The sequence below is a fragment of the Balaenoptera borealis genome (genome assembly GCF_965194805.1).
Source record: "Balaenoptera borealis genome assembly, chromosome: 12".
Classification (NCBI taxonomy): Eukaryota; Metazoa; Chordata; class Mammalia; order Artiodactyla; family Balaenopteridae; genus Balaenoptera; species Balaenoptera borealis.
The window spans coordinates 71,406,496-71,426,942 of NC_138869.1; the positions used below are offsets into that span (position 1 = coordinate 71,406,496).

A 20,447-nucleotide genomic window follows, 5' to 3' on the forward strand; every position below is an offset into this window, starting at 1 on the left:
TCACAATGCCAAGCTAATGCTTTCATGTGTTATAGGAAGTAATATTTAAACTGGAAAAGTACTGCAATTTTTATATAAGCAACTAGCAATAACAAAGCAGAAGAAAATGCTTTTCAATGTTCCAAAATGGATATATTACACACAGTGAAGTCAGTGCTGGAAACATCCTCAAATATCTCCACATCTGAACAGCTCTGGCTCCCTAGTTGAACAAATCAATCTAATTTTAAACCCTCACTGTGGGAATTCCCTGGCGATCCAGTGCTTAAGACTCGGCACTTTCACTGCCAAGGGCCCGGGTTCAAACCCTGGTCGGGGAACTAAGATCCCGAAAGCCACGTGGCGTGGCCAAAAAGAAAAAAACAAACCCTCACTCTGGAACTTAAGGACTCATTAAACCCACGGCACATGTCAAGCAGTCAGCTCAGAAAACCTAAGGAAATGATTACAACGTTTAAAACAATAGCAAAAGCTCAGGTATAGGAAAAAAAAATGCCTGGAAGCATTAATAGGATAATAGCATAATTAGGGAAATAATACCATTAATAGCATAATCAGGGAAGTAGGGTTTTCTGCAGTTCTCCTTTCTCTTTCCTGTTTTCCATTTTTTTTTTTTAGAGAGAACAGATAATTTATGATGAAAAGAAAATAAATGGTCTGCAAACCCAAACAAAACTTCTTGGAAATTTCCTGCACATCCTGCCCCTCTTCCCCCAAGATACATATGTTTTCTTCTCCCTGCACCATTCTTTATGTTCTCCTCAAGTCCCACGTCCCCTCCTCACTGAACAGAGAGCTCTTTTAGAGGTAGTCCTGTACCTTTCCCTCTCTCAAGGGGCCAACAGGGATTCTGAACAATGAGGGATCAATTTAATCTTTCACCTGTGCCTTTGATATGTACTCACATTTTCCCTAGGTACTGGTTTTTAATACTATGCTGCTCCTTTTATACAATGATAATGAAACTAATACATCAGTAGGTCATCCACTTTAGGCATTTTCCATGAATGGACGTGATCCTGCATGGGCTCATTCAAACCCTCCCCAACAGACTGCTCTTGTGACCAAGCAGGATGCACATGCAAGACCAGCTGGGACAAAGTTGCAAATGCTTTCACTCTATACCACCACTTACATAACTTATTTCGATAAATTCTGTCACCTAGGGCCATCTTTTTAGAGCTGTACCAATCTGGCCGGAAGAAATAAAGGGTGGAGATATGCTGTGAGTTTGCTCCTGGAGAAGCAGTGTAATGCGAAAAGCAAGACCTTTAAGATCAGGAAGACCTAGGCCCCGCTTCTGGTACCACTGCTCAATGGTTATGTGATGCTGGAACATTACACATCCCCTCGGAGTCTTCATCTCATCGTGTATAAAATGAGTTACTGTCATGATTATAGGAGAGAAGCACTCAGTAAATAATAAATATTGATTTCTTTCTACCTTTCAACTCTCCCTCTAGATCAATACTTAAAGCATCAACATCATCTCTGGAAAAGCAGAGAACAACCAGATCCCTGGGACAGTGGAAAGGGGAAGAAAAAGAAGACAGACAGAACACTTAAGATGTGGGGCTGGCATGCTTGACCCACGCACTCCATACTTCAGTTATATCAAGAATCATGAGCTCATGGTATGTTAGAAGCTTTGAAGTTCTGTGGTATTTCTGTATTTGACAAGTCGCTGTGGTTTTTTTACCTCACCAAATGCTCCTCTGCCTATTACTTTTAAGGACTCAAAATCTTCCAATCCAAGTCTTGTTCTCTTCAAACGAAGAAACTCTGTTTCCTTCCGAGCATGTGCTGATCTCCTGAGTCGTTTCTAATGTTTAAATAAAGAGGGAGAGAGGTGGGAAGGGGAGGAGTTGGAACTCTGAAACTCTGCAACAAAGTTGTATTTGTGGTTTAACCCACCTGCAAAGCAGGGCCATACCAGACTAAGCATCATCTGTTCACACATGAAAGCACCACAGAATGACCCTTACAAGATCACTCCTCCCTTCCCAGGCCTTCAGATACAATAACCAAGCCATACTGAACAGACGGTGCCTCCTCTGAGGGCTCTGACTAACCTACGTCAACAATCGACTTTTCTAAGGCTTCTAATGAAGGATAAACAACCAACATTTTCCTTTAACCTTCCTTATATAAAAGTGTGGTTTTTAAATTTCCCTCTGGATTTTCTTTACACATTGTGGTTCATTTTATGCATTAACTTTCTACTGTTCCTACAAGTCTTGGGTATTTTTCACCATTTTCCTGGGTTCGATGATTCATTCCTCTTTTTGAAAGCATTTCCATTGCCATTTCAGTTCCTTACATGGTTTCGAGTTAACTATATTTTCTGCCACATCTGTGGGCATTGGAGGGAAGGGCTGATTTGAGAGAGATTTTGCCTTGACAAAGATTTTAGAAATTTGCCCCACTTCTGTGGAGCCTTTTCAGTGAATTAAAAATGCTATAATTTGCTTTTTTAAATTTTAATTTTATTTCATCTCTTCCTTTTCTTGGAGTTCTAAAGCTAATTAATTTATTACAACAGAGCCTAGAGAAATCATCCTCTCCTGGTACTTAATAATTAACTTCTCCCTCTGCATGAGTACCTAAATCCAGAAGTACACCAGCCCTCATAATTTCCTGTTATTGCGTCAAAACCATTCCCCTGTGCACCAAGGCTAACAACTTGCTGGATAAGATATGATCTGCCACGCTGGGTTTCAAGGAAAATTTTTTCAATATTAATTACCTCTTCATCTTTTAGGCCTTCTTCTTCCATCACTTTTTCTAACTTCTTTTGTCTAAAAATAAATAAAGACATATCAAATAACATTTGAATGATAACTTTCCATTATCTATATGCAAACAATTTTTTTTTACTGATAAAAGCAGGTAAATCTCAAAATGCTTCATTAAAACAACAAATTACAGTTATTAAGACAAATGAAAAGATTCTCACCCTTTGTCAGTTCTACATTTTGACAAAAATTGTATGTTAATGCAACAAAGAATCTTATTTCAAAATGAAAAGTTCTCTTTTTTTTTTTGGTAACATTTCCTCCTTAACAAACCACAAACAGCTGGTGTTTGATAACCTCTTCTATCAGGGTGTTTCTCTCCTTGTCCCTGACTGAAATCTACTTCCTTTACTTTCACATCTTCCTCCTCCTCCCTGCCCCAAGCAAAGAGTAATAACAACAAAGGTAAACACAGAATTTGGAGATTCAAGGGGGGGAAATGTTCAAAAAAGGTGACTGGCACTGCTGTTAAATCTTAAGACTCAAAGCCGCATGGCACGGCCAAAACAAAAAAACAAAAAACTTAAGACTCTAAATCCTTGGAGTACTAAACTTTAGAAACTGCATCCAAGAATGTTTTTGATCTATAGTCTCATACTCATTTGATAAAACTAAAAGAAACAAGTAAAACTTCCTTACAACCAATTCCACACAACTTTTACTTATTCAGCATAATAAATGAAAGCACATGGGCTGGAATCTCCTTTATCACTTATCAGCATTCCAGACAACAGGCAAGCTGAGCAGAGCAGGGAAGAACAGAAGTACAAGGTACATGAAGCAACAGCTTGTGGTCTAGCGCAGCTGAGGCACACACAACTTGGAATGCCACAATGAGAAGGCTGGCTCTTAGTCTGTAGACCTCAGAGCTATCAGAGGCTTGTGCACAACGGAGTGATGTGATGAGGTTTCTATTTCAGAATGGCAGCCCGAAGTAATGAGCTGATGGACTGGCAGGGAAAGCAACTGACAAAAACGGAGGCAAACTGGAAGCTATGGTGAGTCAGACGGACAGTAAAGACCTGGAACTAGGGCTGGAAACCTCGAATGAAGTGAACAGAGCTATTGCAAAGATGACCAACTGGCAGAAGGAGTCAAGGAAACAGTCTTAGAATTTCTTGTGTGGGAGGATAATGATGCCACTAACCAAGACAGGAAACACAGAGAGAGGAACATGGGAAGATAATGAGTTTTATCTTAGTCAATGAATATTTATTGCTATAATAGTATTTAGTTAAAATGAATATTTTTATTTAATTATATTTAATTACTGTTAGAAATCATATCACAGTACAAATCCACAGGCTGAGATGATAAACAAGAATTTGTGTCCAAACTCCCAGGAAGTGAAAAGATCTACTCTGACCGTGACGGGAAGAAGAAAGCATCTGCATGGCTCCCAGTCTGCCCACTTTTCTTCTCCTAGCTCCCAGAATATTTGGGGATATGCATCTATGTGTGCATATGTATTGGAGGGAGAAGGCTGTACTATTGGCAATTTCAGGAGTGAAAATTAATTCCATTTCCGTGGTTAAATAGCTGAAGTAGGGAAGAATAAGAAGAGTCAATGCATGGCAAGAACTATAAGAACTCAACCATGGTCAGCTCCTTTTGTGCCTTGAGTATCAAACACCGTCATACTTTCTGACTATATATTCTTTGAATGACCACACCAGACTGTGACAGCAGTCCAATGTGCTATCACACAATGTGTGCCACAGAGACAGCCCAAATTTTAAAACTAAACTAGACAGTATTCTACAGCTCTGTTGCAAGTGTAATTAAACTGGTCTCAGTAGATAACCTGCCTGAGAGTAAAGTTAACAGAATCAACACCTTGAACACGATCAGATTCTTTTCTTCTTTTTTTTTAGGCCGTACCACGCGACTTATGAGATGTGAGATCTTAGTCCCCTGACCAGGGATTGAACCCAGGGCCTCAGGAAGTGAGAGCTCAGAGTCCTAACCACTGGACTGCCAGGGAATTCCCCTCAGATTCTTTCATTAGAGAAAGTATCCAGAAAAAGCCTCTATCATGCAAAATTATCCATGGTAATGATTTATTGGGACCAAGCAACAAAGATCTTGAAGACACAAAAATGGCAAACACAGTGACGTCTTACAAAAAAGGCTTACAAGTGACATCCTCTGTAAGACAATACCAAGGAATTATTAACTTTGTTAGACTCACGTTGGCATTGTGATGACAAGAAAATGGCCATATTTTTGGAGATGCATACTGAAGTACGTAGGATTTAAATGACAGATATTTGAAATTTGCTTTAAAACACAATAGCAAGAAAGAATAAAATGGAATAAATGAAACAAATTTAGCAAAGTCTTGATAATTACTGAATCTGAGTGATGACTATATGGGGGCGCATTGTATTAGTCTTTCTACATGTGTGTTTAAAAATGCCCACAATGATTAAGAAAGGCAGGCCCCTCCACCACATGCTCTGGTCGCAGGGCCCAGCTAGCTAACACTCCAGCCTTTGATGAGGCCTCCTCAGCTCAACTCCAGTGTTCCAAACCAGAACCCTGGGAGGGAGAGGCACTTTCACACACAGAGGCCACACCCAACCCCACCCAGCTAGGCTTCCGTGAGCTCCATTTATTATCGTGTGAGACCATTTCCCACACGAGATGGTAAGTTCATTTGAAGGCAGGGACCACATCTGAATCCTCCTTCTCCACTAAGAATAATGCTTTGTACACAGCAACTTTTTAAGATGTATGTTGCTAAATTTAAAAAAAAAAAAAGAAAGAAAAAAGGTCAGAACATGTCACAATGTACACACACATTCATGACTACTTCTTTTAATTAGCCCCCTTTACTACACCTAATTTAGACTCGCCTCCAAGCACAGCTTGATTCAGAGGCAGCAGGGATGGGAGGAAAAGGCTAGTCCACTCTACAAGCAAGTTGAGTAGAAAATATTTCTAATTTCTGCTGATGACACACTTAAAATAACCAGGAAAAATGGTATAGAAATAAACAGTGGGTATCTCCATGATCAAAATTGAATTCTCAAGAAATACCCTAAAAATGAATATTACACAAAATTTTAAAAATCTCAAATTACTTTGGTTTGACTGATATCTAGTCAGTGAATATCATTAGATAAGTCTAGACTTAACCATTTCTGGGGCCCAAATAAAACTGACACTTGCTCACTAGTAATAATCACACATTGCAACTCAGTATCAGATCAGACTAAAAGCAAACAGTTAGGAAAACCTGGGTAAGAATATGGAAGAGAAGTAGCAGAAAATGCTGGTTCTCAGAGGGTAAAATGCAGGGTAGTTCTTATTTGATTTAGGGGGAGAGAAAGGGGGAAAGCATACAATTATTGCCTATTAAATTAGGCTTTTATGGCTTTAATTAATCCACCAAAATAGTATTCATAAAGAACAGAAACAACACAGAATATTTTGTAAAAAGAAATGCCAGCTGCCTCAGTTTTGATTTCAAACTGCTCAAATTATCCAAACCATTAATTTTCTATGAACAACTAGGCAATTATCAACACCTATCTCTCTTATGTGTACCTAGGATCACATAAGAGAACAGGAGAATTGCTGTTCCTGGAGAAGCTTACCACAGAGGCCACTATCGAAGGCAAAACACAGATTAAAAAAAGAATATGAACTTGCACTACTGAAGGGATTCAGTTTATCATCTATAAGTAGCTTTAATAAGCATTCTGCAACACTGTACAATGGGCACTAGACTCAGGGAATTTAACTGTGTTGAAACCAATATGTAGAACTTACTGTAGTGTTTCTATGAAATAGCCCAATGTTCTCATATTCTACATTTATACAGAAAACAATTCGCAAATGATTTTTTTTAAACAATCATTTTTTTTTAAGTTTTTTTTTTTTTTTTTTTTTTTTTTATTTTATTTATGGCTGTGTTGGGTCTTTGTTTCTGTGCGAGGGCTTTCTCTAGTTGCGGCAAGTGGGGGCCACTCTTCATCGCGGTGCGCGGGCCTCTCATTATCGCGGCCTCTCTTCTTGTGGAGCACAGGCTCCAGACGCGCAGGCTCAGTAATTGTGGCTCACGGGCCCAGTTGCTCCGTGGCATGTGGGATCTTCCCAGACCAGGGCTCGAACCCGTGTCCCCTGCATTGGCAGGCAGATTCTCAACCACTGCGCCACCAGGGAAGCCCTCGCAAATGATTTTTTTCTTCTGCCTTTAGGCTTTGGTCTCATTTCCCCTGCAGTAAATCCTTTGTTCAAATATAACCCAGTGCTCTACTATAAATGGAACAGCACAAAAGTTGCATATAAGTGGGAGAAATACTAGCGATTTTAAAGGCAACAAGACAAGGCATATATGAACAAAATAAAATTTTGTATTACAACATGATCTCTTTTATTAGCCCTCAAATTTACTAGCCCAATACCTATTATTTCAAACTGCTCATCATATATTAGCCATATACCCATAATAAAATGTTTCTTTACCATCAATTGTCTCATATCATTAAAACTCTGCTTATTTATCAAGGTTCTGTGATTTTCCCCCATAACATCAAAACACTTGAAAATCCATTTCTGACAGTTATAATTTTAGTTTACTTACTACTGTGGTAGCACCTGCCAATCACTGTTTTTCTTTCTTTTTTTTTTTTAATTTTTAATTTTTGATACAATTTTGAAAGCTAACAATCCATTTACAGTTATTACAAAATATTGGCTATATTCCCCATGTTGTACGATATATCCTTGTAGCCTATCTTACACCCAATAGTTCATACCTCCCACTCCCCTCTCCATACTGCCCCCCCTTACTGGTAACCACTAGTTTGTTCTCTATATCTGTGAGTCTGCATCTTTTTTTTTTGTAATTTTATTTATTTTTGGCTGCATTGGGTCTTCCTTGCTGTGCGCGTGCTTTCTCTAGTTGTGGCGAGTGGGGGCTACTCTTCGTTGCGTTGCGTGGGCTTCTCATTGCGGTGGCTTCTCCTTGTTGCGGAGCACGGGCTCTAGGCGCATGGGCTTCAGTAGTTGTGGCACGTGGGCTCAGTAGTTGTGGTGCACAGGCTTGGGTGCTCTGTGGCAGTGGGATCTTCTCGGACCAAGGATCGAACCCGGGTCCCCTGCATTGGCAGGTGGATTCTTAACCACTGCACCAGGGAAGTCCTCTTTTTTTGTTATATTCACTGGTTTGTGGTATTTTTTAGATTCCACATATAAATGATATCATACAGTATTTTTCTTTCTCTGACTTATTTCATTTAGCATAATGCCTTCCAAGTCCATCCATGTTGCTGCAAATAGCAAAATTTCATACTTTTTTATGCCTGAGTAGTATTCCATTCTGTGTGTATGTATATATGTACATAAACCACATCTTCTTCATCCATTCATCTGTTGATGGACATTTAGGTTGCTTCCATATCTTGACAATTGTAAATAATGCAGCCATGAACACTGGGGTGCATGTATCTTCTCAAATTAGTGATTTTGGGTTTTTTTTCAGATATATACCCAGGAGTAGAATTGCTGGGTCATATGGTAGTTCTATTTCTAGCTTTTTGAGAAACCTCCATACTGTTTTCCACAGTGGCTACATCAACTTACATTCCCACAGACAGCGTATGAGAGGGTTCCCTTTGCTCCACATCTTCACCAACATTTGTTATTTGTATTCTTTTTGATGATAGCCATTCTGACAGGTGTGAGGTGATATCTCATTGTGGTTTTGATTTGCATTTCTCTGATGATTAGCTATGTTGAGCATCTTTTCATGTGACTGTTGGCCATCTGCATTTCATCTTTCAGGTGTCTGTTCAGTTCTTCTCGTCATTTTTTAATTGGGTTGTTCAATTTTTTGATGTTGAATTATATAAGTTGTTTATATACTGTTTTTCTTTTTTAATTTTTTAATTTTCTAGGGGTGATAAAACCTGAAGTAAAATAGTCTTATCAAACTGTATCAACAAACTCAAGACCAAGTATCAACTCATGTCCAAAAAAGAGGGCACTAGAGAAATGCAAAAAATACAATGAGATACCACCTCACAACGGTCAGAATGGCCATAGCACAGGGAGATCAGCTCGGTGCTTTGTGACCACCTAGAGGGGTGGGATAGGGAGGGTGGGAGGGAGGGAGACGCAAGAGGGAAGAGATATGGGAACATATGTATATGTATAACTGATTCACTTTGTTATAAAGCAGAAACTAACACACCATTGTAAAGCAATTATACTCCAATAAAGATGTTAAAAAAAAAAATCTACAAACAATAAATGCTGGAGAGGTTGTGGAGAAAAGAGAACCCTCCTACACCGCTGGTGGGAATGTAAATTGGTACAACCATTATGGAGAATGGTATGGAGGTTCCTTAAAAAACTAAATATAGAACTACCATATGATCCAGCAATCCCACTCCTAGGCATATATCCGGAGAAAACCATAATTCGAAAACATACATGCACCCCAATGTTCACTGCAGCACTATTTACAATAGCCAAGACATGGAAGCAACCTAAATGTCCATCGATAGAGCAATGGATAAAGAAGATGTGGTATATAAATATACAATGGAATATTACTCAGCCATAAAAAAATAATAATGCCATTTGCAGCAACAAGGATGGACCTGGAGATTATCATGCTAAGTGAAGTCAGTCAGAGAAAGACAAACATCATATGGTATCACTTACATGTGGCATCTAATTTAAAAAATGATACAAATGAACTTATTTACAAAAACAGAAATGGACTCACAGATCTTGAAATCAAACTTATGGTTACCAAAGGGGATACGTGGGGGGCAGTGAAAAATCAGGAGATTGGGATTAACATATACACACTACTATATATAAAATAGATAACTAACAAGCACCTACTGTATAGCACAGGGAACTCTACTCAATATTCTGTAATAACTTATATGGGAAAAGAATCAGAAAAAGAATGGATATATATATGTATAACTAACTCACTCTGCTGTACACCTGAAACTAACATTGTCAATCAACTATACTCCAATAAAAATTTTTAAAAATAAAAAACAAAACAGCAACAAAAAAAGAGGGCACTAAAAAGATTAACAAGGAAAAAAAAAAAAAAAAAAAAAAAAAAAGATTAACAAGGAAATACTATTTCTGAAAAGCTCAAAGTATCTACTGTTTTTTTTTAAATGAAAAATAATGGTGATTTGATAACAAAAATTACAAAAACATTCTAATCCTCTTAAATGTCTAACATTCTCTTTTTACTGTCTTTTGACTAATTTGGTCTTCAAGAAAAGAAAAACCATGAAAGCTTTTGGAAGGTCTTTCCATCTTGAGAATCCAAAACAAAAAAAGCACTGATTTCAACCCATTTTTGGGGTGCAATCTTAGTGTAAATCGAAATATAACACTTACTAACAAAGTAAATAAAACCATTTATCATCTTGTTCCTGGAGAATGTGATACCGATCAATGATGCACCATAGGGCAGAGCCAGTAGGATTTAAAAACCAACTGACTGGGCTTCCCTGGTGGCACAGTGGTTAGAATCCGCCTGCCAATGCAGGGGACGTGGGTTCGAGCCCTGGTACGGGAAGATCCCACATGCCGCAGAGCAACGAAGCCCATGCGCCACAACTACTGAGCCTGCGCTCTAGAGCCCGTGAACCACAACTACTGAGTCTGTGAGCCACAACTACTGAAGCCCGCATGCCTAGAGCCCGTGCTCTGCAACAAGAGAAGCCACTGCAATAAGAAGCCCGCGCACCACAACGAAGAGTAGCCCCCGCTCGCCGCAACTAGAGAAAGCCTGCACGCAGCAACAAAGACCCAACGCAGCCAAAAATAAATTAATTAATTAACTAATTTTTTTAAAAAAACCAAACCAACTGACTACTATCAAGTAAGACAAGTAACTTAATCAGAACTCATAAGTATTTGCTTTGTAACTACAATACCAGAAGCTCTGATTTCAAGAGAGTGGTTGTATTTGAAAATAACCATCTCCAACAGGTTTCACATGCCTAGAGATAGAGTGTGCAAATTTATTTTTGAATTCCCCATGATCCTAACAAAGAGCACTGTACAGGCTCTTGTTTGTCCCAGTGAACAACAGCTAGCCACCACCAGGTATAAAGTATCTTGCTATTCCACATACAGAGCTGCATATTTAAGGTCAAGTCATATATCCCATTTAAATTATGATCGACACCCTCATGCAGAAAGCTGTTGCAAAACATCCTTATCCAAACGTTAGCACACTGAATCCAGCAACACAGAAAGAGAATAATGCATTATGACCAAGAGGGTTTACCCTGGGAATGGAAAGTTAGTTTAACATTCAAAAATCAGTCCATGTAATTCACCACAGTGAGAGAATAAAGGAGAAAAAACAGTATGATCATTTCAAAGATGCAGAAAAAGCATTTGACAAAATTCAACATCCACTCATGATAAAAACTCTCAGTCTCATAGGAACATAAGGAAACTTCCCAACCTATGAAGAGCATCTTTGAAAAAAGCTACATTAACATCACAACTAACAGTGAAATAGTGCTTTCCCCCTTAAATCAGGAACAAAAGATGTCTACTCCCACCACTTACATTCAACATTGTACCTGAAATCCTAGCCAATGTAAAAAGGCAAGAAAAAGAAAGAAAAGGTGTACAGATTGGAAAGGAAGGCATAAAACTCTCTATTTGGCTATGACATGCTTGTTTACATAGAAAATCCTAAGGAATCTACAAAAAAGCTACTAGAATAAGTAAATTAGCAAGTCACAGAATATAAGGTCAACATACAAAATTCAGTTATAGTTCTATATGCTACCCGCAAACAAGTGGAACATGAAATTTTAAATATCCACTTACAACAGCATCAAAAAAACTCCAAAAATACTAGGAATAGACAAACAAAAGACATAGGGACAGACAAATAAATCAACGAAACAGAATAAACAGCCCAGACACAGGTACACAATTACACAGTACTTGATTTTCAAAAGTGCCAAAGCAATCTAATGGGGAAAAGAAAATCTTTGCAACAAATAGTGCTTAAATAACTGGATATCCATAAGGAAAATAAATAAATAAATCTCAAACCCCACCTCATACCATACACACTTATTAACTCAAGATGGATCATATAAATGTAAAAACTAAATCTATAAAACTTCCAGAAGAAAACATAAGAGAATATCTTCATGACTTAGGGGTAGGCAAAGGTTTCTTAGAGGTCACAGAATGCAATAACTACAAAAGAAAAAAATGCCAAATTAGATGAACAGGAAAGCCACAGACTGGAAAAACTTTGCAAAACACACCTACGACAAAGGACCAGTATCTAAGATATATAAGGAACTCCTAAAACTCAATGGTCAAAAAATTTGAACAAACACTTCACAAAGGAAAATACACAAATGGCCAAAAAAGCACATAAAGAAAAATGTTCAACACCATTAACTGTCAGAGAAATGCAAATTAAAACAACGAGGGACTGCCCTGGTGACACAGTGGTTAAGAATCCGCCTGCCAATGCAGGGGACCCAGGTCCCACATGCCGCGGAGCAACTAAGCCCGTGCACCACAGCTGCTGAGCCTGCGCTCTGGAGCCCGCGCGCCTCAACAAGAGAAGCCACCGCACTGAGAGGCCCATGCACTGCAACGAAGAGTGGCCCCCGCTCGCCGCAACTGGAGAAAGCCAGCGCCCAGCAATGAAGACCCAACACAGCCAAAAACAAATAAATTTATTAAAAAAAAGAAAAAGAGGAAGAGTTTAAAAATAAAATAAAACAATGAAATGCCACTAAGCATCCACAAGAATAGCTAGTTAAAAGACTGACAACACAAATGTTAAAAAAAACATATAAAGCAACTAGAACTCTCATACACTGTTGGTAATATTTTAGAAAAAGGTCTAGTAGTTTCTTATAAAACTAAACATATACCTATGTATGTTTACAAACCAGCCATTCCACTCCTAAATATTTACCTAAGAACTGAAAACAAACGTTCACAAAAAGATCTGTACACAAATGTTCAGAGAAACTTATTCAAAACAGCCCCAAACTTTTAAATGCCCAGATTTTTATCAACAAAAGAATATGTAAACAAACTATGGTAGTCATAAAAGAGAATGGTACTCAGCAATATAAAGGAACAAACTATGCACACAAAAACAACATGGATGAACCTTGAAAACATTAGGCTGAGTGCAAGATGCCTTATTCAAAAGAATCCATTATACATGTCCCATTTGTATGGAATAGACAATATTAATCTATGGTAGAAACAAAATCACAAAGTGGCCTGGGGTTGAAGGAGAATCTCCAGGGATGAACTTTCTGGGATGATGGTAATATTCTATGTCTTGATAGGGGTTTAAGTTATACAGGTGTATGTATTTGTCAAAACTCCGAAACGTACCCTTAAGGTGGTGCATTTCACTGTATGCAGATTTTCCACTCTCTTAAAATATATATAGAAAACTCCATTTGTTATACAAGCAGAAATATTCAGAAGTAAAACATATAGACATCTGCAGCATACTTTGAAGTACAAACAAAAAGTTAAGATGAATTAATGAACGGATAAAGGAATGGAAAGATCGATATGTGATAAAACAACAGATGCTAATAGTAGAATCTATATGATGTCTGTATGGGTATTCACTGTATAATTCTTTCAACTTTTCTGTACTTTTGAATATTTTCATAATAAAATATTGGGAAAAAAATTTTAATTATGAGTTACTACATGGATAGTGCACACTAGATCAGTAACAATAGTTGCTACTGTAATAGGGAAGAACCTTTGTATTCTATTACAAGTTAATCACTAAAGGGATGTTGCCTATAAGCTTAAATTATACATAACTGCCCATCTCTGGGAACCCAGGTAATGAGCATTAAGCTAAAATACCTTTGTTTAGTTCACAGGAAACATCCTGACCAGGCCCACCTGTGAATGACTGCAGGGAGGAAGAAATTAACACAACGCCTCTGGAGGCTGATTGGAACCAGGAAATGTTTGACTTTACTCCCTTTCCTTTTAGTACAAAAGGAGCCTCAGGCAAGATGGTTCTTTAGGGGCAAACCACCTTCTTGGTTTGCTGGCTTTCTGAATAAAGTCGCTATTTCTTGCCTCAACAACCCGCCTCGATTTACTGGCCTGTCGTGCAGTGAGCAGTACGAGATTGGACTCGGTAACACTACAACCCCATTAACTATGTGATTACTGTGTGAAGCACTTTGGTGGGTACTCATATACGTTATATCTAATCCCCACAGCAATCCTGCAAGGCAAGTAGTAGTATCCCCATTTTCCAGATGGGACAGCTGATACGCAGGAAGACTAAGAACTTGTTCCAACCTCATACAGCTACTAAATGGTAAAGGCAGGATTCTAAACCCAGATCTGGCTCCATAAGGTTTGCTCTTTCCATTACATCACGTTGCCTTAACAATGAACTCTAAGGTTTTGGCAAAATTAATTTTTTTATACTACCATGAAATTTTATGTTATTGACTAGTAGTAGAAATAAGTGGGTTAATAGCAAGGGCTTTGGAAATCAGTGACACTGTCACTCCACTGTACTCGAATAGGCTATAACACGGCTGCTGCTATTCTTGTCTCCTTTCAACCATATTATGAATGTGATTTATGATACTAGACATGGATGCCAAAACCATGACACAATTTTCTCAAAATTCTTTACCTCATTTCTCGTTCTTCATGTTGAGCGATAAGGTTGCTATAAAAATTCTCCAGTGTCACTTTGGTCATTGTCACCCTTTCCTTTGTGTGATTACTCATGGCCGAGCAAGGTGTTGAGCCTGTCATTGCCATGGCTGCTAGAAACAACACAAAAAAGAGGTATTAGTTTTGGAGTTAGAATCCACCAATTATGCACTCTCTTACCCTTTTGGTAGGAATGTAAATTGACCCAAGTTTTCTGGAGGACAAACAATATATAACAAAAAACAAACAGAATACTTGGTGAAAATAAGTATACATTAATGTTTTTTGACCCGGAAATATCATCCCTAGGTATAAGGCCTAGAGAAACTGTCACACAGGCTCTTAAGGGAACATGCACAAAGATGTGCATTACAGAGGACGTTCACTATGCCATCATCTGTGTTATGGGAAGTTGGAGGCAATTCAGTAAGCAAATCATAAATAAAATGTTGTGGATGCATACAAAGAAATACCATACAACAGTCAGAAGCCAATCTACCTGTATCTAAAAGCAACATGAATATATCTTTAAAGCATACTGTTGCATTTTTTAAAAAGAAGAGAACAAGATTACAATACCAGATACATATATTAAGAATATATAACATAGACAGTACAATTCTTTGCCATCCAGGAATCTACCTTGAAGAAATCAAAGACCCATAAGGATTCATACACAAGGGGATTCAATGCAGCATTGTAATGACAAAGAAAAACTAGAAGTAACTTGAATAACCAACAGAACTGATTAAATTATGGAAAAGTCCTACAATGAAATTAATATGCAGACAATTAAAATATGCTCAAATGTTTAATGTCAGGGAAAATATTTCCAGTCTAAGTGAAAAAGAATAGGTTAAAAAACAGAATGTAGGGCTTCCCTGGTGGCGCAGTGGTTGAGAATCTGCCTGCCAATGCAGGGGACACGGGTTCGAGCCCTGGTCTGGGAAGATACCACATGCCGCGGAGCAACTGGGCCCGTGAGCCACAATTACTGAGCCTGCGTGTCTGGAGCCTGTGCTCCGCAACAAGAGAGACCGCGATAGTGAGAGGCCCGCGCACCGCGATGAAGAGTGGCCCCCGCTTGCCACAACTAGAGAAAGCCCTCGCAGAGAAGCGAAGACCCAACACAGCCATAAATAAATAAATTAATTTAAAAAAAAAAACAGAATGTATACCATTTTATGTGTTTACTGCATATGCACAGAATTATTAGAAATATATATCAAAATGTTATTAGTGGCCTAACTCTAGGCAGTGAGAATACAGTAGATCATTTTATTCTTGTTTGTGTTTTCCACATTTTCTATATTTTCTTCAATGAGTGTGTACTATTACCATTAAGTTACCAAGAACTTTTAAATTTACAATTTCTATAGTTTAAAAAAATCTATGACTAAAATCTTCATCTGTAGGTATATATGTACTGTGACATGGCTTATGGTTATTTTATAGACGTTTACCGTCTAGTTGAATTGACAAGTTAAAACAAAGACCTATGATGGAAACAATATTACAAAAGAAAAAACCTGAATCATAATTTTAGTGATGGAAGATATCTTAAAAACAAGAGACCCTAACCTCCTAGTTTTACGTATTTGAAAACCGATACCAACAAGGTTTAAATAGCTTACAAAACTTTTTTCCTGCCTAAATTTAAATCTCATTTAAATATTTTTTGCCAACCTACATTGTCACACCTCGCCAAATTGTTCACCAACCTTGACTTGCTCCAGCATTGGCAATAATGCTCAATATTTTATCCTTATCATGCCTTCCTCCTACAGGACCTGCCTCTAAGTCTATATTTTCATCCCAATATGAAGCTGAGTAAAAATCAGGAGGGGCCAAGGGCCATTTTCAAGGACTTTCAAATTGTTTTGTAGATTAAACTTAGGCTTTTAAGGAATGTGCAAACACTTATTATTACTAAGAAAACAGGCTTAACATTAAGCAATTTTATAAAAAGATACTCAGGGAAAATCACAAAGAATACTGTCATCAGAGAAAAAAGATTCAAAATCAAGGCTCTACTTCAAAGTCAAACATTTTGATTCATGATGCGCCAAAATGATCAGTAATCACAAATTCAAGATATTGAACTCATCTCTACCTTACTATAAAATGTTATTTTTTATGGGAAAGTTTCTGCTAACACCAAAGCAAACGCAAATGTTTTTAGGCTATCAGTAGAATTTTTTTTAAAACCTCTGTTTGGTTTATGAAGCTCGGGTGTGGTTCCTTACTTGTCAGCCTGTACCCCCTCCACCCACAATGAAAACCACATGTACTTTAAGTTTGGTGAAGAAATTTTAAAACCAGATTTAAAAACAAGTCTGAAGCAAGAGAGCCCTTAGTACTCCTCCCTTGTCTGAAAATTTCTGGAGAATCTCTCTCTTTCTCTCTTTCTCTCTCTCTCTCTCTTTCTCTCTCTCTCTCTCTCTCTCTCTCTCTCTCTCTATATATATATATATATATTCACATTTTAACAAATGAAATTATTTCCACATAAAAATACAACTAGAGAGTGTTTAAGTCTAAGACAAACAGCGCCTTCCATATAATAGGCAGTTAGTAAACGTAAGTTGAGCAAGTTAATGATTTTCAGGTGTCAACAAAGGTAAAGAACAAAATTACATGTACATTGACAGGTATATAAAAACTGGGGCACAAACGTTTTGACCCATTTAAGTCACTACCATGACTTCCTACATTTGTAAAAGATCAACAGGAGATTAAGTGCACTCAAAGAAACTCATATAGCAGGCCAACAATGTTCTACCTGAATTGTTTCCAACCTTCATACAGTCTCTGATGTAATGGCAAAGGTTGCACTGTCCTTCCCTTTGATGATTCTTCAAACCTCCTCCCCATCCTGTTCCTCCGCTCATAAAAGGGTTAGCCTAATTCTAATAACCTTTCATCAAAAATTACAATTACTACTGTCCTACAGCAATTTATAGGTTTACTGGGCCAACCAAGTACTTTACAGGGCTTTCCCTAAAGCTTTTGACAATTCAAGCCTTCTTGCCCTGACCTATAGGCCACTGGAGGCCTTTGCCCTATTTGTTTCATTCTCCAACTCAGAATTAAGAAATAAGAGGTACGTAAGAAATTCTTAAAAGTTAAAAAAAAATTAACAAAAGAATGTGATCCTCATAAGTCAGGGCAAACGTTAAAAGGAGGGCTTCCCTGGTGGCGCAGTGGTTGAGAATCTGCCTGCCAATGCAGGGGACACGGGTTCGAGCCCTGGTCTGGGAAGATCCCACATGCCGCGGAGCAACTGGGCCCGTGAGCCACAATTACTGAGCCTGCGCGTCTGGAGCCTGTGCTCCGCAACAAGAGAGGCCGCGATAGTGAGAGGCCCGCGCACCGCGATGAAGAGTGGCCCCCACTTGCCGCAACTGGAGAAAGCCCTCGCACAGAAACGACGACCCAACACAGCCATAAATAAATAAATAAATAAATAAAATTAAAAAAAACAAAAAACAAAAAAAAACGTTAAAAGGAGATCAAATGAAAACTGTTATATTCAATCTAGATAGTTACGCATGGTTAACTGATTGACTTTACAATGGTACCCTGTTAACTCCATAAATACCCCCTTTTCTCACCAAAATTCTTTATTTCTTTGTGACTGACAACCCAATATTTGGACAATTCAACACTGGGGCTGAGACTATTCCTTAAGAGTTACATATCTAATTTCTCCTACTGAACTAACTGTAAGCCACTGGACAGCAAGCACCCTATCTTTTACTACTTTTAATATCCTTCCCCATATCATGCACAGTGCTATGCATAGTTAAGTACCTTATAAAAGATCTGCTAGGAAAACACTGGTCTCTTATGTCCATTACCAGGAGCTGAAAATATGTATGTATGACTGGGGTAGGGTTAGGACATGGAATGGTTTTCCATACAGAGTTGGATAGAGCTGTTCTCCTCGTCTTATGAGGAAGCTGCCATCTAACGCTTGGGTGGACAGTGGAGCCTGTTATTGTGGCGGTGGTTATTTTGTGCTTAGGGAAACCACATCCACTGCCTGGCTAATTCTAAGTCAGAGCCAAAGGGAGCTGAAAGGGAGAGGAAGCACGGGGCTTCTTCACTCCAGCCTTCCTCTGTACCCTTCAAAAAGAACACGTTTCTCTTTGTGTCGTTTAGTCAACTGGGAGATCTGGTCTCTCTACTTGCCGTTCTGCTTGCTTTCCCTAAGTCTTTCTGCACAGACTTTGCTCTAAGTTCTTACTGGCATTCCTTCTCCACTCATCTTAAGAGTCTTCACTAAATTTCTCTGAGGTTTTCAGTCAACTTCTCTGAAGGCCAGTACCCTAAGACTGACCATCAGGAAGGGGGCAGACGCAAAGGTACCAACATCTCTGCCTCACACAACACCTCTCAGGGTCTTAGAAAAAAGACAAGGAGGTGCACATTCGTAACGACCGACATCCCGGAGGACACTGAGCGGTGGCAGGGAGCAGACAAAGCAGGCAACACGGAAAGAAAGCCTGGCTCCCCGCCCCAACTGCACACGAAGACAGAGAGGACGGGGTGGGGAGCCTGGGACTGGGAAAACGTGCAGAGGACCGACAAGGAGCCTCTGGAAGCCAGGAGGAGGGGGACTGTCAGGAGGGGCCGAAAGGGCAGTGCTGGAAACAGGACGCCGGCGGGAAGGGGAAACCCTCAAAAAGAGTCGGGGGAAGAGGAGAGAAGGGAAAAGCCAGGGATGGACCGAAGACAACAGCAGCTAGACACTCACCAGAGCCCCAGGGGAGGCAGGGCTGGGGGCGGCGGACAGCCGCAAACGCCGGCCGGGCCAGCAGTCTCGACGTGCGGAGAAACGAAACCCCAGCACCAGCAGCCAGCCGACCAGAGGAGGGGAAGGGACGCGTGAGGGGCTCTGAGGTAGGGGCCGAGGGGCGGTTGCGGGTGCGAACAACAGGAAGCGCCCCAACTGCCGGAAAAGACGGCAAGCGGAGGGGCCAAGGCAGCCCGGTCCCTCACGGCGGAGACAGCTGCCGCGGCGGCCAGGGGCCCAGACTGCGCAAGCGTTACTTCCCCACGAAGCGGTGGGGATTTCAGGTCTGCGCGTGCGCGACCCCACCCCTCCTCGCCTTCTTCCAGCAGGAGAGGCTGGGTTGAGCGCGTAAGTGTGAGGTGTGGAGCCTTCTCGGAGTGGGCGGAGCTGGGCTCGGGGGAGGATCTTTTTATTTTTTTTTACTTTTTATTTTGAAATAATTATAAGCTCACAAAAAGTTGCAAAATTAGTACAAAGAGGTCCCTTTTACCCATCACCCACCCAGCTTCCCTCAACATCTTACATAACTATACTACATTATCAAAACCAGGAAATTAACATTGGCGGGATACAATTGACTAGACCAATGCAATTAACTAGATTACAAGTCTGACTCAGATTTAACCAGTTTGGCATGCACTCATTTGTGCGTGTGCGTGTGGGTGCGTGCTTGCGTTCATGTGTGGCTCCATGAAGTTTTGTCACCTGTGTAATCTTGGTCCCCCACCTTCTCTTGAATTTCATCATAAATATGTCCGCTGGAAGCCTTGGCCCCGCCTACTCTTCCTTAAAGTGAGGATTAACACGCCTTGCCTTGGATGGGATTTGGAATCGGATACTGGGAGGGCATCCCAGTGTGTACAGAAGAACCTGCTTTTCAAGGCTACCTAGCCGCTTAGTCCATCCCACCCCTTGAGTTAAAGAGGTCCCAAGCCTTTGGGCACTCACTGGTTCCTTGAGAGTGGAGTGCAGTGCTCTTAACCGGAAAGTGTCAGGCTCCTGGAAACAAAAATGAGTAAGACATGGTCCCTGCCTGCCTTCAATAGAGGCCGTGTAGGCAGAGAAAGAAGCGTGTGTGCAAGTCATTCATTAGTGTGTTTTGTGATATTAGGGTACCCCCACGCTCTTGTGTAACTGTGTAAGAC

The 20,447-nt window shown here is 39.7% G+C and overlaps 1 protein-coding gene across 5 annotated transcripts in view; it reads right to left on the minus strand.

The window, feature by feature from the left end:
- Positions 1-19,578, minus strand: part of STK38 (serine/threonine kinase 38) — a 122,772-nt gene extending 103,194 nt beyond the window's left edge. For 3 of the 5 annotated variants that reach the window (XR_014232542.1, XM_082346712.1, XM_082346709.1), the window contains exons 1-4: positions 19,264-19,573; positions 14,482-14,614; positions 2,747-2,798; positions 1,700-1,822 (exon numbers count right to left, since the gene is read on the minus strand). Coding sequence is in view for 4 of the 5 variants with exons in the window: in XM_082346712.1 (XP_082202838.1) it covers positions 1,700-1,822; positions 2,747-2,798; positions 14,482-14,612 (306 nt within the window). In the remaining variant the exon portion in view is untranslated. Of the gene's footprint in view, positions 1-1,699; positions 1,823-2,746; positions 2,799-14,481; positions 14,618-19,263 lie in introns of all 5 variants that reach the window. The other 2 variants (XM_082346711.1, XM_082346710.1) reach the window with 2 other exon arrangements.
- Between the last annotated feature and the right edge of the window lie 869 nt (positions 19,579-20,447).